Source organism: Lissotriton helveticus, chromosome 5_1 (genome assembly GCF_964261635.1).
Source record: "Lissotriton helveticus chromosome 5_1, aLisHel1.1, whole genome shotgun sequence".
Lineage (NCBI taxonomy): Eukaryota > Metazoa > Chordata > Amphibia > Caudata > Salamandridae > Lissotriton > Lissotriton helveticus.
Genome location: NC_136065.1, coordinates 464,873,676 through 464,893,944, shown reverse-complemented (window position 1 = coordinate 464,893,944; position 20,269 = coordinate 464,873,676). Strand labels below are relative to the sequence as shown.

The 20,269-nt window shown below is 45.5% G+C and overlaps 1 protein-coding gene across 5 annotated transcripts in view; it reads left to right on the top strand.

The window, feature by feature from the left end:
• The window catches only part of ADK (adenosine kinase), a 647,508-nt gene that overhangs the window by 402,128 nt on the left and 225,111 nt on the right, over nt 1–20,269 (top strand). For 3 of the 5 annotated variants that reach the window (XM_078642739.1, XM_078642743.1, XM_078642744.1), the window contains exon 6: nt 12,357–12,465. In XM_078642739.1, the coding sequence (XP_078498865.1) occupies nt 12,357–12,465 (109 nt within the window). Of the gene's footprint in view, nt 1–10,763; nt 10,794–12,356; nt 12,466–20,269 lie in introns of all 5 variants that reach the window. The other 2 variants (XM_078642738.1, XM_078642742.1) reach the window with 1 other exon arrangement.

The window sequence follows — 20,269 nt, the reverse complement described above, 5'->3', positions numbered from 1 at the left end:
AAGCCTGACACTTGCAAAACTCATGAACTGTAAATACTGTGTATATATATATGAATTCTTGCAAAACCTTTCTCCATTTTTATTGTATATAGTATAGTTTTAAACTGTAGTTTCGTTAGTGGCACTACAAAGTTTAGCAAATGAACAAATTATGATCTGTAAATTCTGTATATAATGAAAGAATAGCTGTTAATACTTTGCACACTAATCTACCTGTGGACTTTATTGCAACCTGTTTTTATGTTTGATGCTGCTTTTATGATTTTAATTAATCGAAATAAAGACTTTCTGACTGACTGACTGGGTACTGCTATCTACTCTGATTCAGGCATGTGAATCTATGAAAGACACCCCAATACTGGAGAAGAACAATAGTTACTTACCTGTAATCTGTGGTTCTCCAGTATTGGTGTCTTTCATAGATTCACATGCAACCTGCCCACCTCCTCTCAGAGGCTACTTAATGCTCTTATCTCTTGGTTACACTCTTGTGCGAGAAAATCTGAGAGCCTGAGCCTCTGAGGAGAACATTCTGGTGGGTGCTGTCGCCTGATTGGTTGCAGTTTGGGCTATGTATAATGACTGATAGTCATACATGTGGAACTTTTTTCTTGGTAGCTTTGGGCTACTTTACTTCCTGGTTTCTTGTTACCAAGGTTTTTGGTTATTATGGGCATATCTATTGCTTTTTTATAGACCGTGAGACTCCCACTCCGACGACGGGGAATGATTCAGACATGTGAATCTATGAAAGACACCAATACTGGAGAACCACAGATTTACAAGTAAGTAACTATTGTTCTACACCCCCTCCCCATTTGTTAATGGCCGGGTCCCAATGTGTGGGGTCCCAGCGGCTGAAATCTGCCAGGGGAGAGGTTCGCCCTTTAGATTATAAAGATAATTAATCTGAGCCCCGGAGGATGAGGTACCTGAAGCTGAAATTGGCCCGGGGAAGGGGGCCACATGACACCTGTCCCCTATTCAATTAATGCCGGGCCCCAGGAGATGGGGTCCCAAGAGGCCAAAATCCGCTCTGGCGGAGGGCCACGTGGCACCTCTCCCCTATTTAAAATATATATTTTTAAGGTCTCCTACTTTAATGTATTTGGCCCTGTGGAGGTGGCTGTCTGTAGGGGGGTGCGCGGCCACCCCTGCCCCCACTTTTTTTTACAATATGAGCCCCAGGGGGATGGTGGTCCCGGGTGGGGGGACTGCATTCCACCCTTCTGCATTCATATAAACACATGCCCCGGGGAGGTGGTGATCCCTCCAGCATAGAATTGTCTATGAAGAGGGGTCCTGTGCACCCCACTCCTTTAATTTTTAAATATATGGACATGCACCTGGGACTTTGATTACCCGGGGGCTTTTTCATAAACAACCGTGGGAGACCGTGCTTGTTATGTTTTTTTCCCCGTTTTTGCCGCTACATTCACACCGGCTCTCACACCCACTCAGGCACACACTCGCTCTCAAACTTGCAGGTTACAGTTAGGAAATAACATTTAAAAACCTTAGAAATTCACTGAACAAACCAAAGGTTATAAGGACGTTATAGTTAGAAAATTGAATTTTTAAAAAAACCTTAGAAATTCACTAAAATAAAGATAGAGACATTATAGATGGCCTCAGGTTTCACTCGTACAAAACAAAAATAAATTTAGCAATTATAGTTACTTGAGCTAACTATAACTGAAGTCCCTGCAATTCACTGCATATGACCTCATAGATTACATCACTCATGACATGGTCATTGACATCACTGACCCTTAATTGACATCACTGATGGCCTCATCCAAAGAACCACTAACATCCCAATACAACCTCTCATACTCTCACTCCTCTCACACAGCTACTCATATATCCATGCTAGTACTCACGCATCCAATAACTCAACCATAGAGAAATACACACTGCCACTCACATACCCATTAACTCCCCATAAAACCACTAATGCACCCATCCACTCACCAGCACCGCCACTCGCATATCCAGCCATAAAGACACTTGCACAACCACTCAATCACCCATACAGAAACTCACACATCCACTCACTCACCCATGCTGGTACTCATACACCCACACATTCACCCATTCAGCCACTGACACTCATCGCCAATACAGCTAGTCACACACCCACTCACTTACCCAACGGCCACTGATACAGCCACTCACTCATCATTTAACCACTCCAGCAGCTCCCGAACCCTTAGTCACTCACTCAGACATTCACTCTCCAATACAGCCGCTCACACCTACTAACTTACCTATATACACCCTCAAACAGCTACTCACGCAACCATACAGCTACTCTCACAGCCACTAACTCACCTGTACAACCACTCACACAGCTTCTCACATACCTACTAATACACCCACCCATACAGCCACTCCGACATCCACTCTCACACTGATGTAGACAGTCACACAGCCACTCAGACAAGATATGTTAGAAATAGTATGGCTAATTAAGAGTACAGAAAGAATAGTAATTTAACATATGCCGTAGCTTAGTATGTAACTGTACGTCTCAGGAACATTTTGGCCAAAAGGCGAGTTGCTATGACCTGGGAGGGCCAGCCGAGTCCCCAGATAAAGGATTGAATTAAAGACTTAGTATACTGTAAAGAAACTCTTGCTCTATACGCGGAGGAGCTGCCTACTACATCTAGGCCTAAAGATATTTAGGTGCCACTTAGGCAATATTTGTTGACTTATACCACAAATTATATTACCTCGCATTGAACTTTACATTAAGTGTTGCCCGGATTGCTGTATTTGTAAAAGCCAGATGCCAGTCTGTGATTTGACTGGTTAGATGTTTCGATCTGTACTGTAACTCACATACTTCAGGCATGAGCCTATCCTTTGGGATTGCTTTACCTTTTTTTTAATTCATGTGCCCTGCGAGGCGAAATGTATGCTGTTTTCATTGATTCACTTTAAAACTCAATAAAGAGATTCCAGGTCATGAGTGATGAAATTTGAGTGGTCATAAGCAGTGCATAGTGGGGCATAAGTTATAGTTCACTCCGGTAACTAGAACTACTACATGTTCGAGGCATGTGGGCTGCTAAATTCATATCTTAGCATTAGATCGCCGCCTAGTGTTGGGTCCGGATGATCGCACATTGTTGTCCTGGAAGAGTCTTCGAAGTATCCTGAGATAGGTGGCTCCTCCCCTGGACTACAGTGCGCATGGGCATCGGCTCCATCCCCAGATTGTTTTTTCCGCCATTGGGTTCGGATGCGGTCTCGACTTCTCTCTGTCGGAACCGAGTAAAACTAACTTTTTAAGGCCAAAAGGCCTTGTATTTATAGCGTCGGTATTGTTTGCGCACGGTCTCGAGTTCTTCCAACTCTTGAAGTCTGATTCAGCGGAGTTTTTTTCACTCTTCGGACATCGAGGCCTTCTCATCGCGACACGACCACGAATTTCCAGCATGGAGCGGAGTCCGTTTAAGTACTGTCCGCTCTGTGGGTCCAAGTACCCACATATAGACCTGCACCCGGTCTGTAACAAATGCCTTTCACCGGACCATGACGACGGCAAGTGTAAGGCTTGCGCTCAATTCAGGTCGAAAAAGACTCTCAAGCTTCGGCGCGCGGTGCGCCTGGAGGCCAGACAAGCGGCCCCGGATCCAGAAAACATCTTCGGCGACCAAGAAGAAGATGAACAGGGTCATCATCTCCAAATATCCCCACCCGAAACGGAGGTCGAGGCGGATCCGGAAGACGACGACTGAGTCGTGGATCAAGGCCTTGAATACGTCGACGAGGTAGGGGACGTCGAAGAGATTTATGGGGCCGCGGCAGATAGCTCAGGGGACGAGCTATGCCCCGAAGGTTTCGAAGATCACGATCGGGTCACGGGATCGCCAGTTGGCCTTACCCAAGACCCCGTACCGCAAGCCACGGCCCCGCCTTCAGGCCCGGCCACGGACATACTTGCTGGGCAGGCCGGATCGAAACCGAAACCGACGGTATCGACTACGCCTAAAATGGCCGACCCGAAAACGAAACTGAAACTTATGGACTCGAGCGTCCCTAAAACGGCGGCCGGCCAACAGAAAGCTACTGCACCCGCCGCCGCATCGGCTCCGTCGACCTCGGGCCCGCAGAAGTCGAAGAAGTCGGTCGATTCCACAGGGTCAAAATCGGCGCCAGAGGAGGGATCCTCTAAGAAGGGTAGTCGGCACGGATCAACCGCTGCGACACCATCTAAGCACGCCAAGGCCAGCGGCACGGCTCCGGTTCCGACTGGGACTCCGTCCGTCGGACGCGTAGTGGAGTCGGAGGTTGGCACATCTGCGCATCGATCCAAGGACTCTGGGTCAACGGCAACTGCATCGGCGTCCAAGACTCCGAAAGGCCACCATGACGTCGGATCCGAGGGGAAGGTCAAGACATCCTCGTCAGCGCCAAAAGCCACTGTGAGTGAAGTGTCCCCCATCGCCGCTTCGCTGCAGAGAATCAGGGACAAGGCCGCTGCTACGTCGGCTCCGTTACCGTCGCCTCAGACGCCAAAGGACACGCCGGCAAAGCCTAAGAGTAAGCTTCTCTTCCTTCTGCCGCCGAAAGAGGCTCCGAAGGCCTTTTCGACGAAATCGACGCCAAAGAAGTCGGATTCTTCTACGGCGGGGGTACCTTCAGGTCGAGAACCCGAATCAGAGGACGATTCTGAGCATTTCATCGACGCCAACACTGGCAAATTAACCCTATACAAAAGGAGGATTACTTCTGAGCCTCTGGACTCATGTCATCCCACTAAAGAAAAAAAGGGTTCCTCTGGACGCTTCTGGCCTCATAGAACCTATCCAGCCTCCTCCAAGAAGAAGCCCTACTCCCTCACCAGAACACTCTGAGGGTGAGGGATATCATGGGGAGGACCAATACACCTTTCCCATCAATGAACCAGATGCACATCCAGATGCATATGATGACATTGGTGACCAAGGCACCCAAAGTGTGGGGCAAGACCCACAGCCTTTCAGTGCACGTGCATCCCCAACAGAGGATTCTGCAGGTTTTCATGCACTCATTGAGAGGGCAGCTGCTAATCATGATGTGGACATGCATGCTGACCCAGTAGAAGAGGACTTTCTTTTTGACACTTTTTCAGTCTCTGAAAGAACTGTGAAAACGCTGCCTATGCTCAAGGGAGTCCTCAAGCATGCAGCTGACATCTTTAAAGAACCTGCGAGAGTGGTCAATCCACGTATCGAGAAAAAGTACAGACCAGCACCTGCAGACCCTGCATACATTCGGGGACAGTTGCCACTAGACTCTCTTGTGGTCGCAAATGCCAGGAAACGGGCCAACTCCCAGACAACGGGCGAAGCTCCTCCCCCAGACAAGGAGTCCAAAGTGCTAGAGGCAGGGGGCAAAAGAGTGGCGGCACAAGCTGCCAACTTTTGGCGTATTGCAAATACACAAGCACTCTTAGCACGTTACGATAGGGTGCATTACGACACCCTAGAGCAGATTGTACAACACCTGCCTCCACAGTTTCAAGAAGGCACAAAACTGCTTATTGAGGAAGGGAAACTGATCTCCAACGCAGCCATCAAGTGTGCACTTGACGCCGCAGACACAGCAGCTAGGGCGATCAACACTAGCGTCATGCTGAGACGACAAGCTTGGCTCCGCATATCAGGGTTTAAACCTGATATTCAGACAACTATACTTAATCAGCCAGTCAATCCTGATAGACTGTTTGGTCCAGATGTTGACACCACCCTCGAAAAGATAAAGAAGGACACGGAAACTGCTAAATCTATGGGGGCCCTACAATCACAACAGTTTCGTGGCAATAATTTTCGTCGCTCAGGTGCACGTGGAGTCACCAGAGGACAAATGGGTCAGCAATCGCAATTCTCAAGAGGTGGAGCACAATCCTCGTTCACAAAACAGAACAAGGGAGGTTACAGAAATAACAGCAACAGAGGTCGCGGCAGAGCAAACAACAACTCCCGCTCCTCTACCCCAAGCAAACAGTGACTCTCTGTCACTGCCCCCCGACCACTTGACACCTGTCGGGGGGAGACTGCAGCAGTTCCTGCCCGTCTGGAGAAACATCACCACAGACAGGTGGGTGCTACAACTTGTCCAGTACGGTTATTGTCTAGAGTTAAAGTCCACTCCACCCAACATTCCACCAAGGCAACGGCCTATGTCCGCAGAGCATTTGCACTTATTGCAGCAGGAAGTAGTGGCGATGCTGCAAAAAGGCGCAATCGAGCTCGTGCCAGTGGGAGAGGAAGGAACAGGGGTATATTCCCTGTACTTCCTTATTCCAAAGAAGGACGGATCTCTCAGGCCCATTCTAGATCTACGTCCCCTCAACCTGTACATACTGTCGGAACATTTCCATATGCTTACACTGCAACAGATTCTTCCCTTGTTAAACCAAGGGGACTTCTTAGCAACCTTAGATCTCAAGGATGCTTATTTCCACATTCCACTACACCCGTCCCACAGGAAATACCTCAGGTTCACTATCCAAGGCAAGCATTACCAGTTCAAGGTCCTACCCTTCGGAGTCACCACAGCCCCGAGGGTGTTTACCAAGTGTCTGGCGACAGTAGCAGCGCACCTCAGGAGGCAGAACATCCATGTCTACCCCTACCTGGACGACTGGCTCGTTCAAGCCAAGTCGGAACTACAGTGCGCCGCGGATATGTCGACTACCATTCACCTCCTTCACAATCTAGGTTTCTCGTTGAACTACCCAAAGTCGCATCTTCAGCCGGCACATGTCCGGCAGTTTCTAGGTGCGACGATCAATACCCTGACGGCCATGGCTCAACCAAACCAAGTCAGGATAGACAGCATGCAGTCTCTAATCCAGAAGTTCAGACCACAACACTCGCTTCCAGCGAGAGTGTTCATGCAGTTGATAGGCATGATGGCCTCCTGCATCTTCATAGTCCCTCACGCACGGTTACATATGCGCCCGCTCCAGGAGTGCTTAGCAAATCAGTGGACACAGGCTCAGGGAAATTTAACAGACCTAGTGTTGGTTACCAGTCGGGCATACGACTCTCTGCATTGGTGGACTCCACACAACCTTTGCAAGGGCCGACTGTTCCAGGAGCCAGTGCCACAGATTATCCTGACGACGGACGCATCTCTCCAGGGTTGGGGAGCTCATCTGCTCACTTACACAGTGCAGGGACTATGGACGACGCAGCAACAGAAGATGCACATCAACTATCTGGAACTGATGGCAATCTTCATGGCGATCAAGTCCTTCATTGTACATCTGTGCAACAAGGTAGTGTTAGTCCGGACGGACAACATGACCGCGATGTACTACATTCAAAAGCAGGGAGGCACCCACTCGCCACAGCTGTCTCATCTGGCTCAGAGCATGTGGAAGTGGGCCATTCAAAGGAACATTTTCCTCATGGCAGAACACCTCCCGGGCAAGGACAATCAGATGGCGGATCTGCTCAGCAGATACAGCCATCAAATGCACGAGTGGGAGTTACACCCATCTGTACTCCACCCGTACTTCCAGCAGTGGGGTCATCCGGAGATAGACCTGTTTGCAACAAAAGAAAACGCAAAATGCCAATACTTTGCCGCCAGGTTCCCTCACCCACAGTCGCAGGGGAATGCGATATGGATGAACTGGTCAGGCAAATTTGCGTACGCTTTTCCGCCAGCCCCTCTGATACCGCTGGTGGCAAGAAAGCTAAGGCAGCACGCGATGACTCTCATCCTGGTTGCTCCAACGTGGGCGCGCCAAGCATGGTACACCACGTTCCTCGAACTCTCAGTGGTGCCGCATCAAAGACTGCGCCTCACGCCCAGACTTTTGACGCAGAACCATGGAGAAATTCAGCATCCAGATCCGCAACAGCTCAACCTGGCGATCTGGCTCCTGAAGTCCTAGAGTTCGGATACCTTAACCTGCCTCCAGAATGCATGAACATCATCAAGGAGGCAAGAAAGCCAACTACCAGAGCATGCTATGCTGCAAAATGGAAGCGTTTTGTCATTTACTGTACTGCTAATGACATCAACCCGCTAGACGCATCTATCCCTAACATCATTTGTTATCTGTTGCATCTTTACAAGTGCAATCTAGCGTACACTTCCATTCGGATACATCTATCCGCCATAGCGGCTTATCTTCAAAACAGGCAGCATCTCTCTGTCTTCAGAGTGCCTGCCATTAAAGCTTTCCTTGAAGGTCTGAAACGAGTCATTCCCCCAAGAACACCACCAGCTCCGGTGTGGAACCTCAATGTGGTCCTCACCAGACTGATGGGACCACCTTTTGAGCCACTGCACTCGTGTGAACTCCAGTTCCTAACGTGGAAAGTAGCTTTCCTAATAGCTATTACGTCACTGAGGCGTGTTAGTGAGCTACAAGCGCTCACAATCCAAGAGCCTTTCATTCAGATTCATCCAAATAGGGTAGTGCTACGCACTAACCCCAAATTCCTTCCGAAGGTGGTGTCACAGTTTCATCTCAAACAAACTATTGACTTGCCGGCATTCTTCCAAAACCCACAAACGGTAGCGGAAAGAATGCTCCATACATTAGATGTACGGAGGGCGTTGATGTACTACATAGACAGGACACAACCCTTTAGAAAGACAAAACAACTTTTTGTTGCCTTCGCACCACAACACAAAGGCAACCCCATTTCAAAAGCAGGAATAGCCAGGTGGATTGTTAAGTGCATCCAAATATGTTATCAAAAGGCCAAGCGCACTCTAACCATACCCCCAAGGGCGCACTCCACACGCAAATTGGGGGCATCCATGGCTTTCCTAGGGAACATTCCTTTAGAGGACATTTGCAGAGCAGCCACGTGGGTTACACCACATACCTTTACCAAACACTACTGTGTTGATGTACATTCCAAGCAGCAAGCTGCTGTAGGACAGGCTGTTCTCAAGACACTCTTTCAGGTTTCTGCAGCTGGCACGGGCAACCGCCGCTGATGGAGGGACTGCTATGTATTCTATGCTAAGATATGAATTTAGCAGCCCACATGCCTCGAACTGAATATGCTACTTACCAGTATGCATCTGTTCTTGGCATGTAGGGCTGCTAACATTCATATCGCCCACCCTCCTCCCCGGTGCCTGTCGCAGCTGCAGATATACTATTGTATTCAGTCATTAGCATGGACATCCTTTACACTTTTCACTCCATCTTCTGCCACAATGGCGAAAAACAATCTGGGGATGGAGCCGATGCCCATGCGCACTGTAGTCCAGGGGAGGAGCCACCTATCTCAGGATACTTCGAAGACTCTTCCAGGACAACAATGTGCGATCATCCGGACCCAACACTAGGCGGCGATCTAATACTAAGATATGAATGTTAGCAGCCCTACATGCCAAGAACAGATGCATACTGGTAAGTAGCATATTCATTTTCTGGTTTTGTACGAGTGAAATCTGAGGCGAACTATAACGTCCCTGTAACATTTGTTTTTTTGTTTTTTTCAATTCATGTTTTTCAGAAATTCTATTTTCTAACTTTAAAGTCCCTGTAGCTTTTGTCTTTTAAGTGAATGTATATATTCACACACACGTGTGTGTGTGTGTGTGTGTGTGTGTGTGTGTGTGTGTGTGTATATATATATATATATCATACAATTGTATATTTCTCTTCTAAGGGTGTTATATACATTTTTCCTTAGATCTATATAGAAAAATGTCTGTTTTCAATATTGAGGCAAAGGGTTTTTACCCAGCACCTCTACTTTTGTTGGTACTACTTACTAGTCTGATTGAAGCATGTTAATTTATGAAAGATTCACTACTGGAGAAAAAACAAGTTACCTGTACACTGTGGTTCTCCAGTATGAATATATTTCATAGATTCACATGCAACCCTCCTACTTCTCCTTGGGTTCACCACTCTGTAAACCTCTAATACTTTCACTCGTGCTTGAAATCTGAGGTATGGTGGCCCTGCGGGGGAAGAGTACTTCAGTGTGTGATCTGAGTGGCTGAAGTTTGGTTCTATTGAAACAATGTGAATTGGTTAACCATGTCAATTGAATTCTCTATAGCGGTTAATGCGATGTATAGCACTGCTGGTTATAATTACCTGAGACTCCCACCATGACGACAGACAAGATCCAAGCATGTGAATCTATGAAATATATCAATACTAGGGAACCACAGCTTTCAGGTTATGTAACTTGTTTTATAATGACCAAGCCTAAAGCATCCAAAGCTTTGCTTTTGAAAGGATTTAAAAGCCGAGCTGAATAAATCCATATTCCATCCCATGATAGAGGCAGTATATACCGGTCTCGACTCTTCAACCTAATATTGCATGACCTTGTTGGTTGGATGTGGGTAAGGCTGCGTGATAATGGGGCCTCTGCCTGAGTGGTGAGAGCATATATGGCTTGGTTTGGGAAGAGGAGGACTCTTGCACACAGTGCTGACCTGTGGCTAGGGTTGGTTCCTTTATGCATATCTAGGATGAGGAAGCAGCTGTTGATAAAAGCCTCCTGAGCGAGAATCCAGAGAGAACCAATTTAAACTTTGAGTAGATACAACAAATGGGGACACACCAATAAGACCTTCTCTTCACCCTTCATCCCCACACCTCCTCAAGACAACAACACAAATATTCCCTTTAATTCTGCATGTCAAGTTGGGAGTTGCTTTTGCTTTGGGCTGGATTCTGGCACTGGTTCTAGATTACAGTTAAAAGTATTGAGCAGACTAGTGCAGTCTGATTAGATATCTTGTCCTTCTTTGATCTTTCCCAACAGATCTGCTGGCCAGCGTCGTTTGCAGAGAAGGTAGGCTTGCTCACAGAGCTTCTTGGGAAATGTTGCACTTTTACTCACCTCCAGTCCCACCCTTTGATCATTCTGTGTCCTCAACTCTGCAGTAGTGGAGATGAGGTGTACTGTGGGTCAGTATTCTGCTATGTGGCTGGTGTCCTTGCCTCCTGTTCAGTGCTCTTTCTCTCGAGCTAGGTTTGCACTCTACATATACTAACATATACACCCTCACCCTTTGGGGTCTCTGTAAAGTTTTCGTTTCATTACAGAGATGTGTCTGCATAACTGACCACAGGTGGGGCCTTTGGTTGGGTTTTTGTGTGGTCTTGGACATCATTATACACGTTTCCTGTACTAGGCCAAAAGCATTCTAGTCTTATAATGGGGTTGCCTGTGCTCCGACTGAATGTAAAAGTCTCCCTCTATCATATGAGCTAGCAATTTGCACAGAACTTGAAAATCCAGATGTAATCATATGTAACATTCCGGACTCTGCCTCATCTCCTTGCCAACACGTTTCACCAGAAGGATATCAGCTCATCGTCCTTGGATTTTGGCAGCAAAATTCTGAGCCTGTCTACCTCATAACAAAAGTTTGCCCTGATTTTTCTTTTTGCCGTTGGACCTTTGGAGAGTGTAGTTTCCACATCCAAGTTGACCATGTCCTTTAAGGCTTAAAACTTTGTGGGCCAGCAGTCTCTGTTATACTATCTATTCTGGCACAATTTGTTTCCCCTCAGGGCTAACCATTTGTGTGCTCATCAATGCTTCTTCCACTTCCTGTCTTGCATCACCAGAGGCGCCATGGCCTTCGGATAACTGGTATGGACTCCTTGAGGTCCGAAGGAGAGTTGGTCACCAATTAGAGCTCCTGGTTTTGGCAAAAAATCGCTATGAAATAATCTGTTAAGGTACACCTGCCACAGGCTTCATTCAGCTATTGTATCTCTTTGAGATCCAAATCCAGTTAATCAAAACAAAAATCTTGTTACTTGGAAATGTTTCAACATTTCGTGGCACTTAGGCAGTGGGTACTATCCTTTTAGATTATGATTGTAGATTGCATCTTAGACCATCATAAGTCTCGAGGAAGGAGGCACCTAGTAGCTGCTGTCACAACAAGAATCACTACCTTTCTTTCTGTTTTGTAACTTTGTTAGGAATGCCATTTTCACAACTTGTCACCACCAGTTTGGAGCTCTCATTTTTCATACTGATGGAAAACATCTATGGTTTTAGTTTTATATTTTTATTCTTTTCTCACTTCTCTTAGCATGTGAATTATTTGTATATGTTGGACTTTTCTCAACGGTCTGCACTTCGGCTCTGTGGGTATTAGTGGTCCTTTCTAGTTAAATGGGAGCTTGAAAGTTTGAGTTAATGTCCTGCAGTATGAGGGGTGTGAAGCTTTAAGAGTTGCATAGTACCTTACATATTCCCTTTATTTTTACACGGGCACTTTTACCTTCTTTTTTATGTGGATCCTTTCCATTGGCAGGCAGTGACTGACCGTTAAGAATGTCCATAAAATGAACATTATTTAAGCATGTATTTGAGGCCTTCCTCTGGTCTTTTCAGGTCGCTGGTGGCTAACTTAGCTGCAGCAAACTGCTATAGCAAGGAGAAACACCTGGACCTGGAGGAGAACTGGAAGCTAGTGGAAAAGGCTCAAGTGTACTACATTGCGGTAAGACTACGTGACACGGTCTAGACCCAGGAAGGGATCAATCTGGCCTGCTCACAGTTCTATTGCCCAGTCTTGCTGTGTGTACCCTGGTTCTGCTTAGTAATACAGTGTTTGAAACATGAGCTTCTTTTTATCTCCAAAATGTGTTAGAATTGTATTGGCTGATTGGTTTCACTTGTGGGAGATCCATTATAACCAGTTGCAAAACTTGTTCACCGTTCTTATGGGATGTTGTACAATGTCTATTTTAGGCATATGTTTCTCTTGTACCGATTCCAAACTCATGCTGTCGTGGTGCACATACTTGTAACTTTGCTTGGTTCACCTTATTAGAACGAGCGCCATACCACAGATGCCAAATCACTCTTGTGAGCCTGCCTCCAGCTCTTCCATGCTAATTTTGGGTTTTAAAGCACAGTTCTAAATCTGAACTGTACTTTTCAAGAGTCAAGCACATTTTGGTTGCTGCTTACTCTTTTAAACGGCCAGAGTCTCACTTAAGACAAACCGTGTACTAGGATCCTAGGTACAATTCAAAACTAATTTTCATCATATTAACTTTATTTCAGTTCGAAGAACCCTAAAAGTACACAATGCAAAAAACGAATACATGCACAAAAAATCATAAAAGCATTGTATCCAAATAGCAGTGTACATATATTAGAAAAGACCAGTCATAAGACAGGAATTGGCCGATGCTGTCCCCCAACTAAGACCAAAATCTAAAAAAGTGAAACCTTAAAAAGTACTCCTAAAAGGTCCGCTATGTCACCTGATTTGTATGTATTATTTACATTAATTCATACATTTAGTCTTTAATTTGGCTTTTAAAAATCATAAAAGTTCATTAATGTATTAAAAACACATAAGTCAAATAAGTATACATTAAGATCCATATTAAATTAAGACGTTATAAGCCCTAGTTTTAATCGCCAGTGAAACCCTCTTTACTAATCACCCATCGCTTGTCCTAGGCACCTTTTCCTAGTACACCATATAGAAGAAAGAAATCTAAATACTATCGCATGGTGGAGTGTGTTTCAGTATTTTAAGGGCCTCACGGTGGTTAAGGATCCCTAGCTGCCTACAGATATGGTCTATCCACATTTATCTTTCTCTTTTATATGCTGGACAAAAGAAAAGTGCATGTGCCTTGATTTCTTTTGCGGTTGCACAGGAGGGTTATTTCTGATCTAGTTCCCTCGACCAGGCACTAGTAAAAGTGTGCAGGCTAAGTGAACCATGACTGAGCTGCAGATAAAACTTCTTGGTGAATACAGGCTGGATCTCGTCTAGGAAAGTCTCATATCTATAAACCTACTTGATCCGTATAAAATTCCTAGTTAACTTTCCCACAGTTGGACCCTTCATAAGAGAGGAAAATCTAGAGGCCCTTTAGCAATCAACAAGTTTCTTCTTGGAATTTGCCAGAGAGGTTGTTAGAGGGTCTTCCCATAGAGAACTCGGTCCTATACTAACTAGTCTGGGTCCCTGAAATGAGAAAACCAGGGTAGGCTTTTAGCCACTGGCACCCCTGGAAGTTCTTCTAAGCTTGTCTATATGGGGTCAGCTCTGATGTCAACCAAATTCTCCTCCAAAATAGGAGAGGTCTTAAAGCAGTAACCTCCAAAATGAGGCTCAACCCTAGATCTAATTAGAGCGGAATCAGGCGGGTGCTAATCGGAAGAACCACTAGGTCCCTAATAAATTTGTTTTCTACCAATACAATATCTTTAACGGACTAATGTCCCCATAACTGCCCCATAGGTAATGGCTCCCAGAGATTGAGTTTTGTATATTTCCATCAAAGGGCTAAGAGGCTTAGAAAATGAAGCCCTATAAACCTTGGCCAGGCCACCTGTACTCTGAGCTAATTTCAAACTCTATTTCCCTATGTGAATGGCCCAGTCCATGTGCTCGTTGAGGGTGATACCCAAATACTCAAAAATGGCGACCCTCTCCAGCGGAGTTTCATTCAACACGGGGTTGGTTCTGGTGGAATGCACAGAATTAAAAACCATGAATTTTGTCTTGGCGACATTAACCTGAAGACCCCGCTCGATGCAAAAAGAGTTAAACCCATTGAGTAACCTTTGGATCCCCAAGGGAGATTTTGGAAGAGGATATAGTCTGTGAACATCAGGGCTGGGATTTTGGTGGAACAAATCTTGGAGGATCGTTGTCAATTACCCCATTTTAGGTATCCACCAGCCCGTTGATGTACAAGCAAAATAGGGTCGGAGCCAACACACAGCCCTGTTGTATGCCCCTCCGTTACTGGTAAATGTTCAGAAAGCTCCCCCAATTTCCCATATCGAACATGTGCAAATTTCTATTCAGCCTCTTGATATTGTGGCGGTAAGTGGGGACCCCCATGTTAGACAGAACAGACCAGAGTTTAGGCTTAGGAACTAGGTCAAAGACAACTATATCCCCAAATGCTCTTGTGTGTTTATACTTGAGGTCTTGTAGGAGAGGCTCTCATTTGGCCGTGTTCCAGTCAGTCTTGGTCTGTTTGATGGCATCCTTATACATGGTTCTAGCACTTGAGATCCAGAGTTCATCCTTCGATTTTATTGCTACTATAGCTTTTCTACAGTGCTCAATATACCAGTTTGGGATCATTTGTTTGATCTCTCTGGACCTTGCTCCCACATAAAAAAGATACCTCAGTGCAGCTACACAGATGGAGTTAATCTCTGCCACTTTCTTAAACCTATTTTCTATGTTTGATGCCTCCATATAAGCACTCAAATCTTTCATAGCAGTCCCCATATTTTATAAATGCTGGAGATGAAATTGGGGGACGCCTGTATTTTACCCCAATGGATGTGTCTCCTTGATGTTGACAGGCACAGTCTAGAACAGAGTGGGTCCCTGCGCCTCCCCTGCATGTTCCCATCTTGCAATAGCAGATCTACTTATGGTCACTGTTGTGTTGTGATAAAATAACAAAATCTAGAACCGAGGCCCACATTTTTTTTGTATCCACAAAGACTTAATCAAGATGGACTCCGACCCATCTCTATTAAACGTAGGGTGCCCATGTTTATCATATGTTGTCAGCCCGTTGCAGGCCCTAATTGACTGGTTCAGTGTAAGAGCCAAGATCTGTGGAGCTATAGAGGGCCACTTTTTAAGGGACGGGGGTATGTTTGTGACAAGTATAGCCCAATGCCCTGTCTTCTTCGTCCAGGGCATCACTCGGTCTAATGCTCAGTGGCTTTAATTGGCAATTGAAGTCACCCCCAATAATAGTAAAGTCATGCCTTGAAAGGGAAAACAGGAGCATTGATAATTGATCCACTACTGAAGATTCTTGGCCCCTACTGACTGTTCTTGAGTATACGTTGACCAACACTTGAATTCTAGCAGAGGTAAATTCCAGTAATACACACAGAAGGTCAGAGGACTCCATCTTCTTTGCCAAACAGCCTAAATAGGTGACAATCCAGTTTGTCAGCCTCCCAGACGGTCTACCTCTTCCTCCAGATGCAGCAGGTTTGGAAAATGCCACATAACCAGGACACCTTGGCTCTTCTTTAGACCATTTTTCCTGGAATAGTACCAAATCATATTTGTCTATGTATGCTCCCCATTTGATGCAATATAGCTTATTCCTAAGGCTGGCCACGTTCCAGGAAGCAACTTTGATTGTGTTTGTCAACGTTTTAATATCTGGCAGAGCCCCACCTACTTTCAACTCTGCTACCCACCCTGGGCAGACATCCTGTGTTAGTAATACTAGTTGTATAGCTCATATTTGCAGGCGCCTGTTTTACTCCAGTCCTTGGAACCCCCTCCTACCCCTATTTCCCTGCTCCGTATTGGGAGCACCCTCATTCTCAGGACAAAGTAGCTCAGAGGCTATGGTGAAACTTAAACTTCCATTAAGTCCCGCTCTGCCCTCTGTGCATCCCAGCTGGGCTGTATTCTTAGTTAATGTCGAATCAGCCCCACTTTGATGGCACACCCTGCCTTGGGCACCGGGCACTCCAAACAACCTAATCTGACGGGGGGGGATCTTGATGGGAGATCAAAGAGACCATGGACTCTGCAGGGTCAGGAAGTCAGCCCACCCCATCTAAGACCTCAAATTTGTTGTGTTTTGGGTACAGCATATCTACAGGGGTCGGCTATGTAAGGGGGTTTCAAAGCACAGTTCTAAATCTGAACTGAACTTTACAAGAGTCTAGCACATTGTGCTTGTTGCTTACTCTTTTGGACACCCAGCATCTCACTTTAGGCAAACCTTGTACTAATTTTATTTTCTTTGCATGTAAAAGTAAGTTTTTCTGAATAGACAATATTACTAATACTCTTTTGCTGAGTTTTTTAAAGGAATTTACTTTAAAAAAAACTCAGCAAAAGAGTATTAGTAATATTTGACCTTTGCAAGCTGTATGTGTAGTGGTGAAAAGGCTAGTGCCCTAGTATAAGCACAGCATGTTGCCACCTGCCAATCCAGAGAATCAACCCTGATGTGCTCTTCTAAATATTTTTGCTATTAGAGTTCCGACTTATCATCGTAAAATTGATTCCTAATTGGGTGTTTAAATTCCCTTTCTGTCCTGGTGGAGAAGGTCAAGTGGTTAGCCTGCTCTCCAGTAAGCAGCTAATTCCTGTTCTTTCTCAACCTCCCTCCTAAAAGGTAAATGGCACAACTAAAGGCCACAAAGGCAAATTAGTTGGTAGAATGTGTTGTGATCATAGTCTTAATAAAACTTGTAAAGTGAAAATATCATAGAAAACAATATCACTTGCTATACTTTTTTAGCGCATAATGAATTGATACATGCTTCTGCCTGCTCGCATCTATTGCTTCCATTTCCAGATGTCCAACAAGGAGATGTAGACGAGCTAGCTTGGGGGAGTGTGCTGGGTTGGGCCATTATGCTGGGGCCGGGCTATTATGCTGGGGCCAGACCACCATTGTGCTGAGGTCAGGCCATGCAAGGATCTTTCTCCCGGTCAAACTAGTTATATTTTTGGGGCTGGTGCTGAGGTGCAAAACAAGTGTTTCGCTTTTAGTCTCCACTGCATCAGAATGATCCAGAAGTGAATCTTGCTTAGTAATTTGTACATGGGAGGAGGGATCGTGGCATGGAGAAACCAAGGTGGTTTAAAAGGCAGAGGGCTGTTCTTTTTGTTACCAAGGTTTTTACGAAAAAAGTATTTGCTGTGGAAAAAGTTTCATTGTTTTTAATACTGCAGAACTTAAACTAAATGCAATCATTATCTGATACAAGATTTTTACATGCTTCCTTTTGACTCGAAATCATAATCTTAATATTTAGTCAGTCATTCTGGTTAGATCAGAGCAGCTCACATGTTTTGTCCCATTGTTAAAATTGTTAGATTCTCAGGCTGAAACTCTGCCCCCGGTTCATGTCCACCATCATGTCTAATCTTACAATAGCCTAAAGTGCCTTGTAACGACCATGCTTTACTTGAAAACCTTATTTGGATTTCTGTCAATCACATGTTTGGACCCTGATTTGGGATGGAGTGGGTGTAGGGAGTTAGTTTTTTTTTGTTTTGTTAAAAGAAAAAAATGTGAGTAGTGTCAACCTGTAGACTTAAATATGATAAACCCAAACCCTTTTGGGGGAAATGTAATTACTCCAGTATTGGAACTTTCATAGATTCAAAAGCTTGAATCATTCCCCGTCATCGAGATGGGAGTCCCAGGTATTATAAAAATAATTGTCCTATACACACGAACATAAGGCTCTAGGCCTTAAAATCTTTTATAACCTATCACTGTCCTTTAGTAAAAAAGGACAAAACTTAACCAATCAGAAGAGACCACTCTGTAAAACCTTCCTGAGAGAAGCTCCAGTCCCTCAGATTGTCTACTGCACGTCGTGCTAAGGGAGTCTACACTTTCTTTTCTCAAGATTTGAAGTTTTTTCACCCTTTCAGCTTACTACCAACTCAGTGGCTTTTTAAGGTGATTCAAACTGAAATCCACCATGTCAGAGACACCTAAAAAAGGTCTATTCTGAGCCTGTGGGTCTTGCAGGATGAAAAGGCTGCATATTGATGATAAGCACAAGGACTGCTTATACTGCCTGTACCCTGACCACAAACCTAAGAAGTGCAAGGTATGTCACACCTTTTCTACAAAAACTCTTAAAGACCGAGAGGGAAGGCATCTCTTGTGGCTTCAGAGGCCTTAAAACAGGGACACTGTGGTCTCTGAAGAGGAGAGTGATGCATCTTCTAAATCTTCCTCAAGAATCCCTCAAACTAGCTTTAGGTGACCCTGCTGGCTCATCGTCACAGCCACCTAAAAAGTGTCTTAAAAATATGTTGAGCCCACTCTGAAACAGACTGGATCTACCAGCAAAGCTTTCCATGTAGAAAGGAAGACTTTTAAACCAGCTTCAGAACCTCCAACACCACCGATGAAACTGAAGCATACCTTCAAAAAACCTACTTCAGCTCCGCCGTTGAGCAGCTCGTCGATGACACCACCACCATCGACGAGAAAATCCTCTTCTGAGTTGATTCTGGTGACGACTGCGTCTTCAGTCAACACAGTGACTGTATCTGCAGCGTCAATGTCCTCGTCGACTACATAGTCAATGGGCACCGTACCATTATCGTTGACGAGGCAAATCGTATCTTCGAAGTCTTCCTAGTTGTCGAGAGGTGAACTTCCGACGACGACCCACCTGTCAATGACACACATCCCGTTGACGATCCCGTCGAAGGAGACCTCTTCCACGACTTGGCCCACGAGAGAAAGCGCGGCGACGGCGGAAGTGTGATTGGCTTCACCGTTGACGAAAGGCCCTGTCTCCGGCAGTGTCTACGATGATTGTCGACTGAGCAGGAAAAGCAGCCTTCGTCAATGAAGGCGATTTCAACGGTAATTCAATCGTCGACGACACCGTCGACAAGGAGGGAAAAACCTAAAATTTCAAAATTATAGTTAACTCCAGCTGTAACTTCGCCTAGTCAGGTGCAGGCTCTGTTGCCATCTCAGTTCCTCGAAAATGCTGAGGATGCGGGATCCGCAGATGATAGTCTTTTTTGGGCAGCCTTGAGCCCATCGGACCTTCATGTTGAATATCAGGAGGATTCTGATGAAGATGATGTTTATGGACGCCAATAGTACCTTCTGCAGCAGCAATATCGCCAACAGGAGATGATGTATCTCCCTTCAAATCATATGACAGACCTGCAATTTATGCTGGCGTACTATAAGAGGAGATTTCTGCCAGAGCAGATCATCCAACAGGCTCCCCTCCTCCACCTGTTTACCCACAAACACAGGTTCGCTCCCCTCTAAAAACAGTCTTCTAGGTTTCAGCCTACTACCCAAGTTACTCTTGCTCATCAGTTATCTTCTGATGAGGAAGTGGGGAGAGAAGGAGAGATTCCTACATCATCCCCACTCTGGCTTCTCCATCGCCCCTACAAGCGGATTCACCCCCGGAAGATATAGTGGGTTTCCACAATCTTCTGGAGAGAGCGGCTAAGCACTTTGTTTTACCAATACCTGTGCATCAGCAGCACTGTTTTCTGTATGACTTTAAAGAGCCTTACAGGAAATCTGTAAGGTCTTTGCCCATTATTGATTACATATTGAAGGAGGGGCTGAGAATGATGCAGAATCCAGCAACTGTTCCACCAGTGTTGCTGAGACTGGACAAAAAATATAAAGCTCAGGGTGATGCTCCAGCTTGCTTAACCGGTCACACAAAATCAGATTCTGTGATCTCGCAAGCAGCGCAGGGACGCTCTAAAAATCCTACAGCTCTGCTGACTCCTCCTGATAAAGAAGGAAGAAAGC